The 12,827-nt window shown below is 40.7% G+C and overlaps 1 protein-coding gene across 1 annotated transcript in view; it reads right to left on the bottom strand.

Moving 5' to 3' along the window:
- Nucleotides 1–4,255: 4,255 nt before the first annotated feature.
- The window catches only part of LOC117459981 (gamma-aminobutyric acid receptor subunit pi), a 62,085-nt gene continuing 53,513 nt past the window's right edge, over nt 4,256–12,827 (bottom strand). The window contains exons 7-8 of the mRNA XM_034101167.2: nt 10,598–10,788; nt 4,256–9,303 (exon numbers count right to left, since the gene is read on the bottom strand). Coding sequence (XP_033957058.2) covers nt 8,938–9,303; nt 10,598–10,788 — 557 coding nt within the window. The 3' untranslated portion in view covers nt 4,256–8,937. The remainder of the gene's footprint in view (nt 9,304–10,597; nt 10,789–12,827) is intronic.

The following is a 12,827-nucleotide window of genomic DNA, read 5'->3' as shown; positions in this document are numbered from 1 at the left end:
TTCCGTTCTCTTAATGTCATTTCGTCCAACGTTGTTGAATTAGAGAAGAGGTGCTTCTAAACGGGATTGTATGCAGGGGTGGAGGGAGTTAAATATTAGATAAATATAACTTTGGTGCGTGTAAGCGTGAGTGTTTTTAGCAGAGCCATATTGTGTCCTTGTGATTCTGTTGATTATTACCTGTCTGTATAATGTTGCAGCCCAGCTGATTCTGGATTGATGGCAAAGGGAGAGGGACTTAAGTGAGAGTGAAAACACAAGGTAACTTTAATACTACTGTTTTATATAAGTAAACACCTTATCTCCCCAAGGCATTTCCCATCCAATAGGTGTGCTATATAGGTGTGTATAACCCTTTCTCCTGTCTGTTACTCCCTCTTTCAGCACAAGAACCAGAGGGGGATTCAATGGAGCCTGAATACCTGCACTGAGACCCTCACCCTGCACCCTGAGTCTCAACTCTGTGTTTTTCAAGCCTTTCCCTGTTTTTTTTTGTATTAAACAAAACATTAAGCTTTCCCAATGGTGTGGTTTTCGTTTTGTGAAAAAGTGCACATGCAGTGTTTGTATATAATTACATCACATATTTTGTTGCTGTTGGTCGTGAAATTGCTCCTGCTGACTTGAGCCAGCCATTTTTTTCTCCGCTCTGTGTCAGTGGGGAAGCCGTACGTTCGTACTCCTTTCTCTGAGCGATTTGAGCATCCCCAGGCAGCACAGCAAACCATGGTGGCGATGAGGAGGCAGCACAGCAAACCAGGACAACATGGAGGAAAAGGCACCGACAAACTGCATGATATGCAATTCAATGTTTATTGAATTCCATGTATTTGCAATGGATGTTCCTAAAACAACACATTTAACATCATCATCATCATCATCATCATCATCATCATCATCATCATCATCATCATCATATGCTGCTAGTCCTGCTAGTCCTGCTGCTGCTGCTAGTCCTTTGATAGTGCTGCTAGTCCTTTGATAGTCACCTGTCGGTCTCCTGTCCTTTCTGAAAGCCATAAAGATGACATTAGTCATTTAGATAACTTGTGTCCTCAATTACCAGGGGATTACTGAAACTACCATGAATTTAAGAAAATGGTAGAAATGAATCTAATCTGAATTGTAAAGCATTACTTTGGATCCCCTCCCTCTGAATATATCAATAAACATTAGAAAGTGATGCTCCTGACTACCATACAAGTTTAAGAAGATAATATTGGTTTGAAAGAATTCAAAGCTATAAATAAACAGCAACAGGCTCTTTAACCAAGGCACTGTTAGTAACATGTAAACTAGTTGTTCACACTAATCCTAATATTATCACTTAATATTAGCAAATTCGATTTTACTTTTTAAAACATGTTGATGTAAATACATACACATATCGATTTGTTGTATAAATATTGCAAATCAAAACCTTTATTCACTAATAATTAACAAAAATCGTAGTTCTATCTCCTGTTATCAATGCACTCACATTGCCCGCCATGAACTTCCGGGGAATGATCCTCGTCTACATGAACCACGTGACGATAACCGTTTTTGGACTTCCGTTGTCGTAACTCTTCTATCTATATGGCGCTGGTCTGGTGTCTTGCCTCTGTTGCATTCACTGAACACAGGAAATTACAATTTTGCCGTCCTCTCATGATGAGGTTCAGGTAAAGCACGGTTAATGTATTATATTATTGAGGGAGAATTGTCCGGGGCTACGGTCCTGTATAATAACGTCATATTAAATGCAGTCATTTGGTCTTTAGCAACAGCTTTTGAGAGCAGTGCATTCATCAGGGTTTCTTTTCTAATGCTGCCAGTTTGTTGACGGCCTGTGTGTTGATATGAGGGTCCGTACAGGCCGTAGTTCATACTGGTCCTCTCACACATACATTCTCCTTTTACATACATATAGTTTCACTCTTACACACATATATTCTCCTTTTATACATACATTTTCACTCTCACACACGTATACATTTACACTCACACATTCATACATTCTGCTCTCATATTATCATATTTCAATGCACACATTCATACATTGTCACTCACACATTTATACATTTTGTTCTCATAATTTCATATATTTTAATGCTCATATTTATACATTTTGCTCTCATGCATATTCATTCAATGTTTACATGTAATATTATAAATAATATATGCATGTATGATGACAATATATGTATGCAAGAGAAGAATGTATGTATGTCTGAAGACAATATATGTATGCAAGAGAAGAATGTATGCATGTATGAAGACAATATATGTATGCAAGAGAAGAATGCATACGTGTGAGAGAAAGTATAGTGGAAACGGAAGAAGTATGGTTGAAACGGAAGGCAGGTCATTATCACGCTGTGATTGGCTCAGAAGGTTGAGCGGGGCGGGCTCATGTTCAGAACATCTGATTCAAATCAACATGATGGAGGGAGATGAATCCGTGTATCTACGGACCATTTTTTCTTTATTAAACAAGTAAACGGAAGAGTGTCTGCGAGGCGTTTTTGCCCTTTGCTTTTTACCTTATAAGGAGAATATATGTGTGTAAGAGTGAAAATATATGTATGTAAAAGGAGAATGTACGTATGTAAGAGTGAACATATATGTATGTAAAAGGAGAATGTATGTGTGTAAGAGTGCAAATATATGTATGTAAAAGGAGAATATATGCGTGTAAGAGTGAAAATATATGTATGTGAAAGGAGAATGTATGTGCGTGAGAGGACTAGTATGAATTACGGCCTGTACGGCCCCTCATATGTTGATGGGACTTCTCATGCTCCCTAAATGTTTCTCCTGCCTTTCGCCAGTTCTTAAATCCTCCTTTCACAAAACTCCCATCCCTGTACTTGTCTGCACTGACAAGCTTATTTTCTATAGCAGAGCAACAGAAGAAGCACACCGCATTATCTATATTATTTATAGGCTGCTTACACTAAAATGCTAACTCAAAAATAGTAACTCAAAATAAAACTTTTGTATTGATTTGTCTAGTGAACTTTTTGGCATTGCAGTTACAACTCTCTGCCAACAGATGGGGGTGCTGCAGCCCCCTCAGCACCCCCCCTCTTCCCGCGTCCCTGAACCCTGGTGTATCCACCACGAATAAGGATCCTCATTCACTTTACATTGGGGTTGTTTCCGTGGTGCCGACACGTCATTTAGCAGATTCCGTGTCTCCACCACGTAATGCGGTGTTAAGGAGTCGTGTTCATTTCACGTATTTTGGTGAGACCAGGTTTTAAATTACATACTCCAGCAAATTATACTAATGAAGTGGAAGCAGGAGGCCTCTCCATCAAGGTCCTGTGGATTACATACACATGGAGAAATGAAAGTATACTTTGGGTGGTTCCACAGGTACACTATATAATATATGGCAACCATTTCTAGCATATATGCATACATACCTCAACCTTTTACATCACTATGTGAATTTGGTTTTTGTTAAGTTCTATTTTTGCTAATGTGTGTTTAAAAATATGTATTATTTGTAAGGTTTATTATTGTTTTTTGAGTAATTTGTCAGTACTGTTATTTATTCATTGTACATAGATATAGTAACATACATATTTATTTTAGTGATATTTCTACTCTTAATTACATTACATTGCATTTAGCTGACGCTTTTATCCAAAGCGACTTACAATAAGTGCGTTCGACCAACAAAATACAAACTTGAAGAAAACAGAATCATAAAGTACATCAGGCTTCATAGAGCAAAAACATTTCAAGTGCTACTCAACTGGCTTTAGATAAGCCAGCCCTTTATTAGTATATAAGTGCTTTGTTAATAGTTCTATCGCTCGAAGTGGAGTCGAAAGAGACGAAATTATAATTATATTGTTTATTTTCTGATTATATTAGTCCTATAACTGTTTTGTTTTTCAGCATGGTGGCTTTAATACAATTGGACAAATGCACACTTATGTTTCATGCGCTGAATGGATTGCAAAGTTGCTAAGTTGTTGATGAAAAAGAAAAAAAGACTGGTACTTTGAGTTAATACAAAAATCAGCCATCTTTGCTTCTACTGCTGAAGAGCAAATCTGCCTTGTACATGGATATACACCCATAAAGTGTATCTTTCCCAAAAGTTATAATGTGTGGGTATGCACTGCATGATGATCATCCTCTCACTCTGAATTCTGCTGAGTCAGAGCAAATGGAGCTGCAGGAAATGAATCCTAACATTCTCCAACACTCCCGCTGGGACCTCTCGGCCCTATCATCTGGAACCCACAAAAATACATTTGCATTTCTGTAGGCTAGCTAGTCCAACCCACTGCACTTCTAATTTAGATATTGCGGATATAGAAACAACTCTGTTAAATGATGCGTTCTTTATAAACCAATGCAACTAATACACACGTTAAACCTCTTTTATTGCTATCATTCATATTCATACATCGAATAAACATGCAGTGTTACTATTTATTTACAACATGTTAAGCAAACCGATGCCTATATTAGCATAGTATATAAATACATTTCACATGAATATATTCCAGGAATTGTGAGGTTGGAAGCCAACGTCACCTAGAGGCGCTAATTAGACACTCAACACAACAGGAAAGTAAGGGCAGTCCAAGGGTAGCCATTTTTCTGTTTCAAAAAGTCCCATATGCCATAATGTTCCGTTTCATATCTAACATTCTGAAGTACTCTCATCTTCCTTAGGTATTTGTTACCATCTTAATGCCGATCAGTCCGAGAAAACCAGCACTGATAATACAGTAGCGACTGTGGAGCCATCGGACAATTGCTTCTCTTGAGCTTTGTGTATGGACTTCAACACAGAGTGAACACAATGTTCTATGTGGTTGCTCTTAGGATTATTTGGCTCCATATTGGCATTCACTTCTTGTACCGTTCACTGAGAAGATGGCTATAAAAACTACAACTGCAGGCATGATGTATAAAACCTGACCGTCTTGGTCTTCTTACATTAACCTTTTTAATGGGTCAGTGCTCACTGACTTCCACAGAGCAGCTCAAAAGCAATGAACAGTGCAACTGATCATTTCTATTAGATTCAAATAACAAAAAATGAGAACAGGAGTTTGAACGTCCTGCACTTGTGTGTCCACCTTTGGCTTTATTACCGATCTGGTCCCCTCAATAGCCTCAACTGAGCATTTTATGATGAGTCTACTCCATCATATGTAACTAAAAAGAAATTGAGCAAAGCAGAATAAACAAAAAGTTGCACTTGAAAACCATGCAGTAAGAACAAACATAAATTCGACTTTTCTATTTTCATCAGGCAAGGAAAGCCGTTAAATTGTTTGTAGTTGATGAAGCAATGCAGATAAAGAGGAACATATAAACGTTTTTAAAGGCCATGACAATGACGTCAATAGATATTACCAATTTAGATTATGTTCAATACATATCGAATGTTGTTAAAATTGAAATGGAATGAGTGAGTGTATGTCACACAGTCACAGTAATAATTGAATACATCAATACATAATCATGCATCTCTGTTGTTAAACTGAATCCTGTTTCTATCTGAAAGTAAAGTGTCATGTGTATCTGCTTATTGACTGCATGCTCTTTCAAAGTTATCCTATCAATAACGAACATGATTAACATTTGAAAATGCTCTTCAAGATCTCCTCGGTAAGGAACTCAAGGGAAACAAAGAGGAAATCAAATTGTAATCTTTGGCTCTTTGGTTCATGCCATTTGTTGCAAACATATTGTATCACCTGAACTAAAAGACTCAAAACTCGCACAGTGAAATATGACGGCATAGAAAACTGAGCAGAGAAACGATACCTCAAGCATAGCATATCCAGGCCGTTCTCCATTTGGATAATGCTCAGATGATGACATCGTATTGAAATATTTTGGCAATTTCATTCGTATTGAAATCATTCTACAAAGTCTATCACATCAGGTTCTGACTACTGCTTTATATTTTACAAAAGCACACTGAGAAACACTACCAGCAGACCATGCTACATGAATCACTACCTGTCTTTCGAGGTGTATATATCCACCATTTTAACACCTGACCAATTGGTATGGAGAGTGTTAGGAGTAAATTGTTAAATAAAACATAACGATATGAATAAACAAGCATTAATTAAAAAATTAAAAACTAACACATTTTACATTATTAATAGGGCCTTCTTTCCCGAAAATATATGTACAGACAACCGAGAGACTAATAAGTTGTTAATCTCCTTTGAAGGTTACATGACATAGCCTACATACTGTATATGATGTTTGTTAATATTTGTTAACATCTATATGCAAGTCAAGAAATTGGCATGTTGTTGTTCTACTGTATGTAATGCTACATGAACAAACAATGCTACATGTGTTTTCACTTCCCCATATTGTTTGTGAAATAAGGTTGCAAGGGGTTCTCTCAATTGTAAAAATGATTAATTAAAAAAAATGTAAACTTGATTTAGCAAGCTAGCTAACACTGGCTCCTCAAAAAGTAAACAAACCAAGCTAACAACATTTTCCTAGCTAGCTAGCTTGATAGGTAACATATTATAGCCATGTCAAGCCAAATAGTAGGATAGGTCATCTTCTACTCTTTGCACAGTTATTTCAGCAGTAGCATCAATTACTTTAGCTTTGTTCTGTCTCAAGCTTTGTCTAGTCGCTAGCTTGTCAAAATTCGGTGATGACACGTGAATCTTGCCTGAGGCTTAGAGTTAAAAAAAATATATGAAAAGATGTGTTGTTTGTGTAAATGTCATTATAACAAAAGTAGGTTTTAAAAAATAAAAATAATAAAATAAAGGGTATGATATATAGTTGAGGTTAAAAAACAATTTCAGAATGTGTTAAATAAATGAACCATACTAATATATTAATTAATTTGGTTATATATTGATTACTTGCATTTTGTTGTTCAACGTATTGTGGTTTCATTCCCTTCCTTGTGAAACTGCAGGACAGATTCGGGAGGACACGTGTACTAATACTGTTCACGCTCACACAACTGAAGGGATCAAAGGCCACTACATTTATAGTGTCAATGAAACAAATAAATGCAGGCAGAGAGAGATAGCACTGCTTAGGGAACTAAAAATAACTCTTAGATGTACGAAGAACAAAGAGAGATTTCAACAGCGAATGGAAGTGTCCGTCCTTGAGAGCCTGGTTAAACTAACAGTCTGTTGAGTTATTTCTCTAGCTTGTATTTCTTTTTAATCACTCTTCTCTCATCCATTAATGTATCTATTTCCATCTAAATGGTACATCTGCAGGCAGAAATGGAATATGACATTGTACAAATAATTAATCCATCACAGCTCTCCCTCTGCAAAGATAGCATATTCTGTCATACAGCCTTAGATTACAGCTCCATCCTCTCCATGTCTGACAGTAACTACTGTACCTGCTTGGAGATTTGCGCAAAATAAATCATACTACAGAAAAAAAAGATGTAGACTGCAATTTTCCTCTCAACGTATATCAGCATTGATTACATCTTACCCTGTCAGTGTTAAATTATCCTATGTTATTACATGGCTTAGTTGAATACTCGATTCTGATTGGTCAATTCAGAACACGTGACACGTTGTTAATACCGAACAGACAGACCGCTGTCAAGGACTTATTGACCGTTGTTAAGGACGCTCACATCTTCAGAAAGAAGTCCGGTCGATTTAACTGTATACAGTTGGGCCGAAAAGCAAACTGCATGCAGTTTGCTTTTCGAACTGGGACAAGAAAAACAGCGGAGAAGTAACGGGGCAGAAACCCTCCTTTTTACGCAGCGGTCCAGACATAGACATCAAACGGCGACACATATTCACTTGCCAGTTACTTTGTCATTAGGGCAGGGATATCTAGATACTTTCCAAGGTTTGACATCATGAATTGTGCTACTTTTAAAGCAAGGAGCGATGTTTTCAAATCTGTAATCAAAAAGCTCCTCAAAAACGCAAGCAGGTCCTACCGTTGGCTTTTCAAACTGACAAGAGACGCTCTCACTGTTTTTCAAATGTAACAGTTTGAAAAGCAAGCAAACTGTCTGATTGTCTTTAGTTTTCCGCTGGCGTGTGATAGCAACATGGAGGATTTTAACATTAATTTTAATATATTTGGAGAGCACAGTAATTTGGAGTAATGGTTAGTGGCTGATGAGTCCCCAGTGAAGAAAAGAAAAAGACAAGAGGGACAAGAAAACAGCGGAGAAGTAACGGGCAGAAACCCTCCTTTTTACGCAGCGGTCCAGACATAGACATCAAATGGCAAAACATACAGTGTGCAGTTACTTTGGCATTAGGGCAGGGATATCGAGATACTTTCCAAGGTTTGACATAATGAATTGTGCTACTTTTAAAGCAAGCAGCGATGTTTTCAAATCTGTAATCAGAAAGCTCCTCAAAAACACTATCGAAGCAGTTCCTGCCGTTGCTACGTTAGTTCAAACAGTAACATCGGACTATTTTTCTTCGCGGATGCATGTCAATTTAAATCAATACATAAAACTATTTTTTAAATCAATAAAATCATTTTCTAAATCCATAAAAGCATTTCAATTAATATTGGGAGTCATAACGTTACTTTGTTGAGAATGTGGCCATGTAATAAGCGGGATAATGTGCCTTCATGCCGATCTAGATCCCTCCGCTTCGCGTCGGGCTCCTGATCAGCCTGTCGGTGTTCTTTTCCCCATAATGACCAAGTCGCAGCACATTATCCCTTACTTAACCAACACCAGCCGCATTACATTTAAAGCAATGGCTCAATCCGAGTTCACATTAATATTTAAAAATGGAGCTGTAATCATAAGCATTTCCCAGAAAACCTATGCGAGAATTCCACTTCGCTCATGAATCCAAATGCAGAAATAATACACACCTAAATAACACTTACTGTACATATACATACAGTAAAATACACTTATTGTTTACAAACACTCTCTCTGGGAAACGGGCTGCACTCGAGCTGATGCTAAAAGTACAGATAATATGTCCAGTAGAGCAGGTTAACCATGACAAAAGAGAGGGGAAAGGTGACTCTGGAGTAGTTGTCTATGTGGTGGGGGTTCTCCACGGTACAGCATGTAAAGGAGCGGAGCACTTTGCGGACCGTGGCCAGAGCAGTGAGGCACCAGTGGGTGGGCTCCGGGGGGGGCGCCTCGGGCTTTGGCTCGCTGCCCGAGGGGCTGGACGGGCTAACAATGAGTTCTAGGGAGGCGGGAGCCGGGGTCTGAGTCGCGGCAGCCTCCTTGCGTCTCTTGGCCCTGTTGTGGTTTGAGATGGTGGTGATGATGCCGTTCATTTCGTCGTCCAGGTCGTGCATGTGGTGGCCGTAATGCTGGGAGACAAAAAGAGAATGAGATTTGAACTGAAGTCAAAATAAGTTGCATTCAGATTTGAGAGAACTTGTTCAACTTACCCCAAAATGCTCATGATGACATGATGTAGACGACGAGGAGGACAATGACCACCATTATGAAGACAGTGACTTTGACCACAACAACAGCAATGACTCCAACAATGAACAGTAACACAGGAAGGACATGCACATGGCAAGTCTTGAGTTGCCTTCAGTTGAGCTGCTTTTTCGTATAATAAATAATACAAATAATAAAATAAAACATGCGTTATGAAATAAGCAACCAAAATGGGTTTCTTACAAAGACAGCTGTCATTTCATAATATATTTTAAATGTTTTTATTGTTGTGTGGATTTATTACCTAATATGGATGTTATTACACAAGATTTGGCAACCTAGAGTCTTAAAAATAGTAACACAAAGCGATTCCCTGTCACTTATTAAAAACTTTAGCATCCAAACTTGATACTTATCCCATTGAGGGCACCAATTGTAGGACGTGTGCATCACGTTACACAATATTGTGTTTTTATTTCACATCACATGCAGGAACTAATGGCATTCTTGAAACTCAGTTTAGTGGGTGCCCTTTTATCAGGTTAAAACAAAACCCCTTAAAATGTTATTTAAACTTGTGACGGAGCGGGTCACAGAGTGACTGACTCCGCCACTGACAGCCGACACACACACACACACACACACACACACACACACACACACACACACACACACACACACACACACACACACACACACACACACACACACACACACACACACACACACACACACACACACCACACACACACCAAACATGTCCTGCTCTCTTCCATCAAATGAACCATACAATTTCTTATTTATTTTACGTTTGTTTAATTATGGGGAATGATTATGTTAAGAGGTGGTTAACCTGTTGACGGTGAGCCTGCGGGAGGGGCTATGGGGTCAAAAGGGACGGTGTTGGTTCCTTATATGTTTTTCGGACTGTGTCACTCGGAAGAATGTTGCAATGAAGGCAACAGTTGGGACATGTTTGGGAGTTGGTTGCAGAGAAGGCAACCCAGAGCATGTTTACTCTAATGAGTGATGGACGGCCTGTTTGTGGATTTTATTTTGTTGTCTAACTTGTGCTGGTTCGCTATTTTTTTTTGTTGCTGATAAAAATAAAGTGTTTTTGGAGCTTAAACAACCGACTAAGCCATGTATCGAATGGACGAATTGAACCCCGTCACAAAACTACGCTATAAAACAGTATATCCATGAAGGTCTCACCATGAAGATGTGTGAGTCCATGTGACTGAGGCTGCAGAAGTGCGCCACGGCGTACTCGATGAGCGCTCCAAAGATGAAGCTGAAGCAGATTCCCAGGTAAACATCGATGGCCTTGATGAAGCAGTTGGCATTGGGCAGTGACGTCCGGGCTCCCATCATCAGAGTGGTCATGGTCAGGACCGTGGTCACACCTGGAGCAAAGAAACACAGAATATAACATTGTTAAGCAACCTTTATTTGATCAGTTGTTATATTTTTCCAATCTGCCTTTCTCACTATACTTTAAAAAAGCCAACATTAAATTACAAGAGGAATTCTGTCTGTGCTGTCAAAGCTTATTTTTAGTTATATTTCACACAGGCTCCGCCCTCTACTGGACTCTATGGGTACTACTCTCTATCATGCTGTGCGTGCTTTCACCTACTGAGTTTACGTAAACGTAGCCGGCCAATCGGGGCGAGCCTACCTGAATGCGCGCGTAGGCCCACAATATATAAAGGCGGCTACACCCGCCGCCCACTATCCTTTTTCTCTTCAGACGAGCTGACAACCGATGAGTTCAACGAACGAAGATTAGAAGGAAAAATGGACTCACCATTACTGGAAGCTCGGCCATGCACCTGCCCTGGTTTGATCGCGGGCGCCGGTCTCCACCACCTCTGCTTAGAGTGTTTGGGGGACCAGGATATGGCCGAGGCGGTGCCATTCACGTCGCCATTCCAGCGGGGCGGATGGCTCCGTTTGCCGTTGTCGGGCACGTCCGGGTCCGGTCCATGGAGGTCCAGCGCCCTAGGTGATGAACATGGCGGCAGAGCGCAGCTGCTCCCAGCGGGCAGCAGGCTGGGCAGGGAGCTGAAAACAGCTCTGCCACGCTACCGCGTGACAAGGCGACTGCAAATAAACACGGGTGTGTTGGGCGTCTCGCTCATTGCTGGAGATGCCCCCACCTCACCAGATCAGAGCGATTATTTGTAGCTTGATCGTGGCCGCCGCCGTTGTCTGCCGTGTGATATCCCGGTGAGGGATCACGCCGCATGGCACTTTCCAAAAGGACCGTGTTGTTGATCTCCCGGGCCGGGAGCACCCGTGTTTACGGAAGGGCTCTTTGGATCGATCTCCTTGGTTACGTGGGTGAGGAGTAGTCGCAGCCTGGCTGCTTCTTGCTCATCCCCAGAGGAAATAACACTGTCCCACACTCCCCGCCCCCTCTGTAAACTCCAGTATATGAGCCAGCAGGTGGGTGCGTGCACGTGCGTGGAATAAACCGAAGTGCTGTCAAAACACTGCGGGTTCAAGAGAGAGTGTGTGTGTGAGAAACGCATTCAGTGAAAACGATTGCATTTATCCCAGAGTAAGAGTCATCTCTCTCCACATTTCCACTTTTCACCATAATGTCCGTTTCAAAGAGACGGCATTAGGACAGAGCCGTGGCCCCACGGTGCATGCCGCGGTGCGTTCAAGGACCTCAGTAGAAAATCGGCCCTTTTCTGTGTCAGCCCCCATGCCAAAACTCCCTTCTTATGGAAAGGTTTGGCAGCGAAGTAGGCCACCAGAGAATACTACAGCTTCTTAGCTTTGGCTCCACAGCTGCTGGCATGTCCCCTGAACACAGTTTTGTGGGGAATGGAAGCCCCACAAAAGCTGTGTACTGAGTGACAGAGTAGAGGGGCAGGACACTGAGACTGGGTTACTCACTCAAGCTTTGCAGCGTCCGTCCTCCATTCAGGGGCAATAGAGAGTCAAATATATCATCCTGGGAGGAGATAGGTTTCCTTTCAGCAGGAAGTCGAACAGAGGCCCCGTTGCATGAACGGTGGGTTACGTATTGTAACCCTAGTACTAGAGTGATGTGTGTGTGTGAAAAATGCATTTAGTAAAAACTATGGCATTTATCCCAGAGTAAGAGTCATCTCTCTCCACAATTCCACATTTCCCCATAATGTCTCGTTGAGATCGGCAAGGCCGTTTTCAAACGATGTTAATTGGACACCCATTATGAGGCGCGGCCCCCATGAGAGTGGCCGCGGTGCATTCAGGGACCTCCGCAGAAGAACAGTTGGTTACGTAGTGTAACTCTAGTCCTAGAGTGATATGTGTGTGTAAAATGCGTTCAGTAAAAACGAGTGCATTTATCCCGGATTAAGAGTCATCTCTCTCCACATTCCACATTTCCCCATAATGTCCCCCCCGAGAGCGGGCCGCGGTGCGTTCATGGACAGAAGAAGCTCAG

Source organism: Pseudochaenichthys georgianus, chromosome 15 (assembly GCF_902827115.2).
Source record: "Pseudochaenichthys georgianus chromosome 15, fPseGeo1.2, whole genome shotgun sequence".
NCBI classification, from domain to species: domain Eukaryota; kingdom Metazoa; phylum Chordata; class Actinopteri; order Perciformes; family Channichthyidae; genus Pseudochaenichthys; species Pseudochaenichthys georgianus.
The sequence above is the reverse complement of the archived record's forward strand: the minus strand, read 5'-3'. Positions and strand labels throughout refer to the sequence as shown.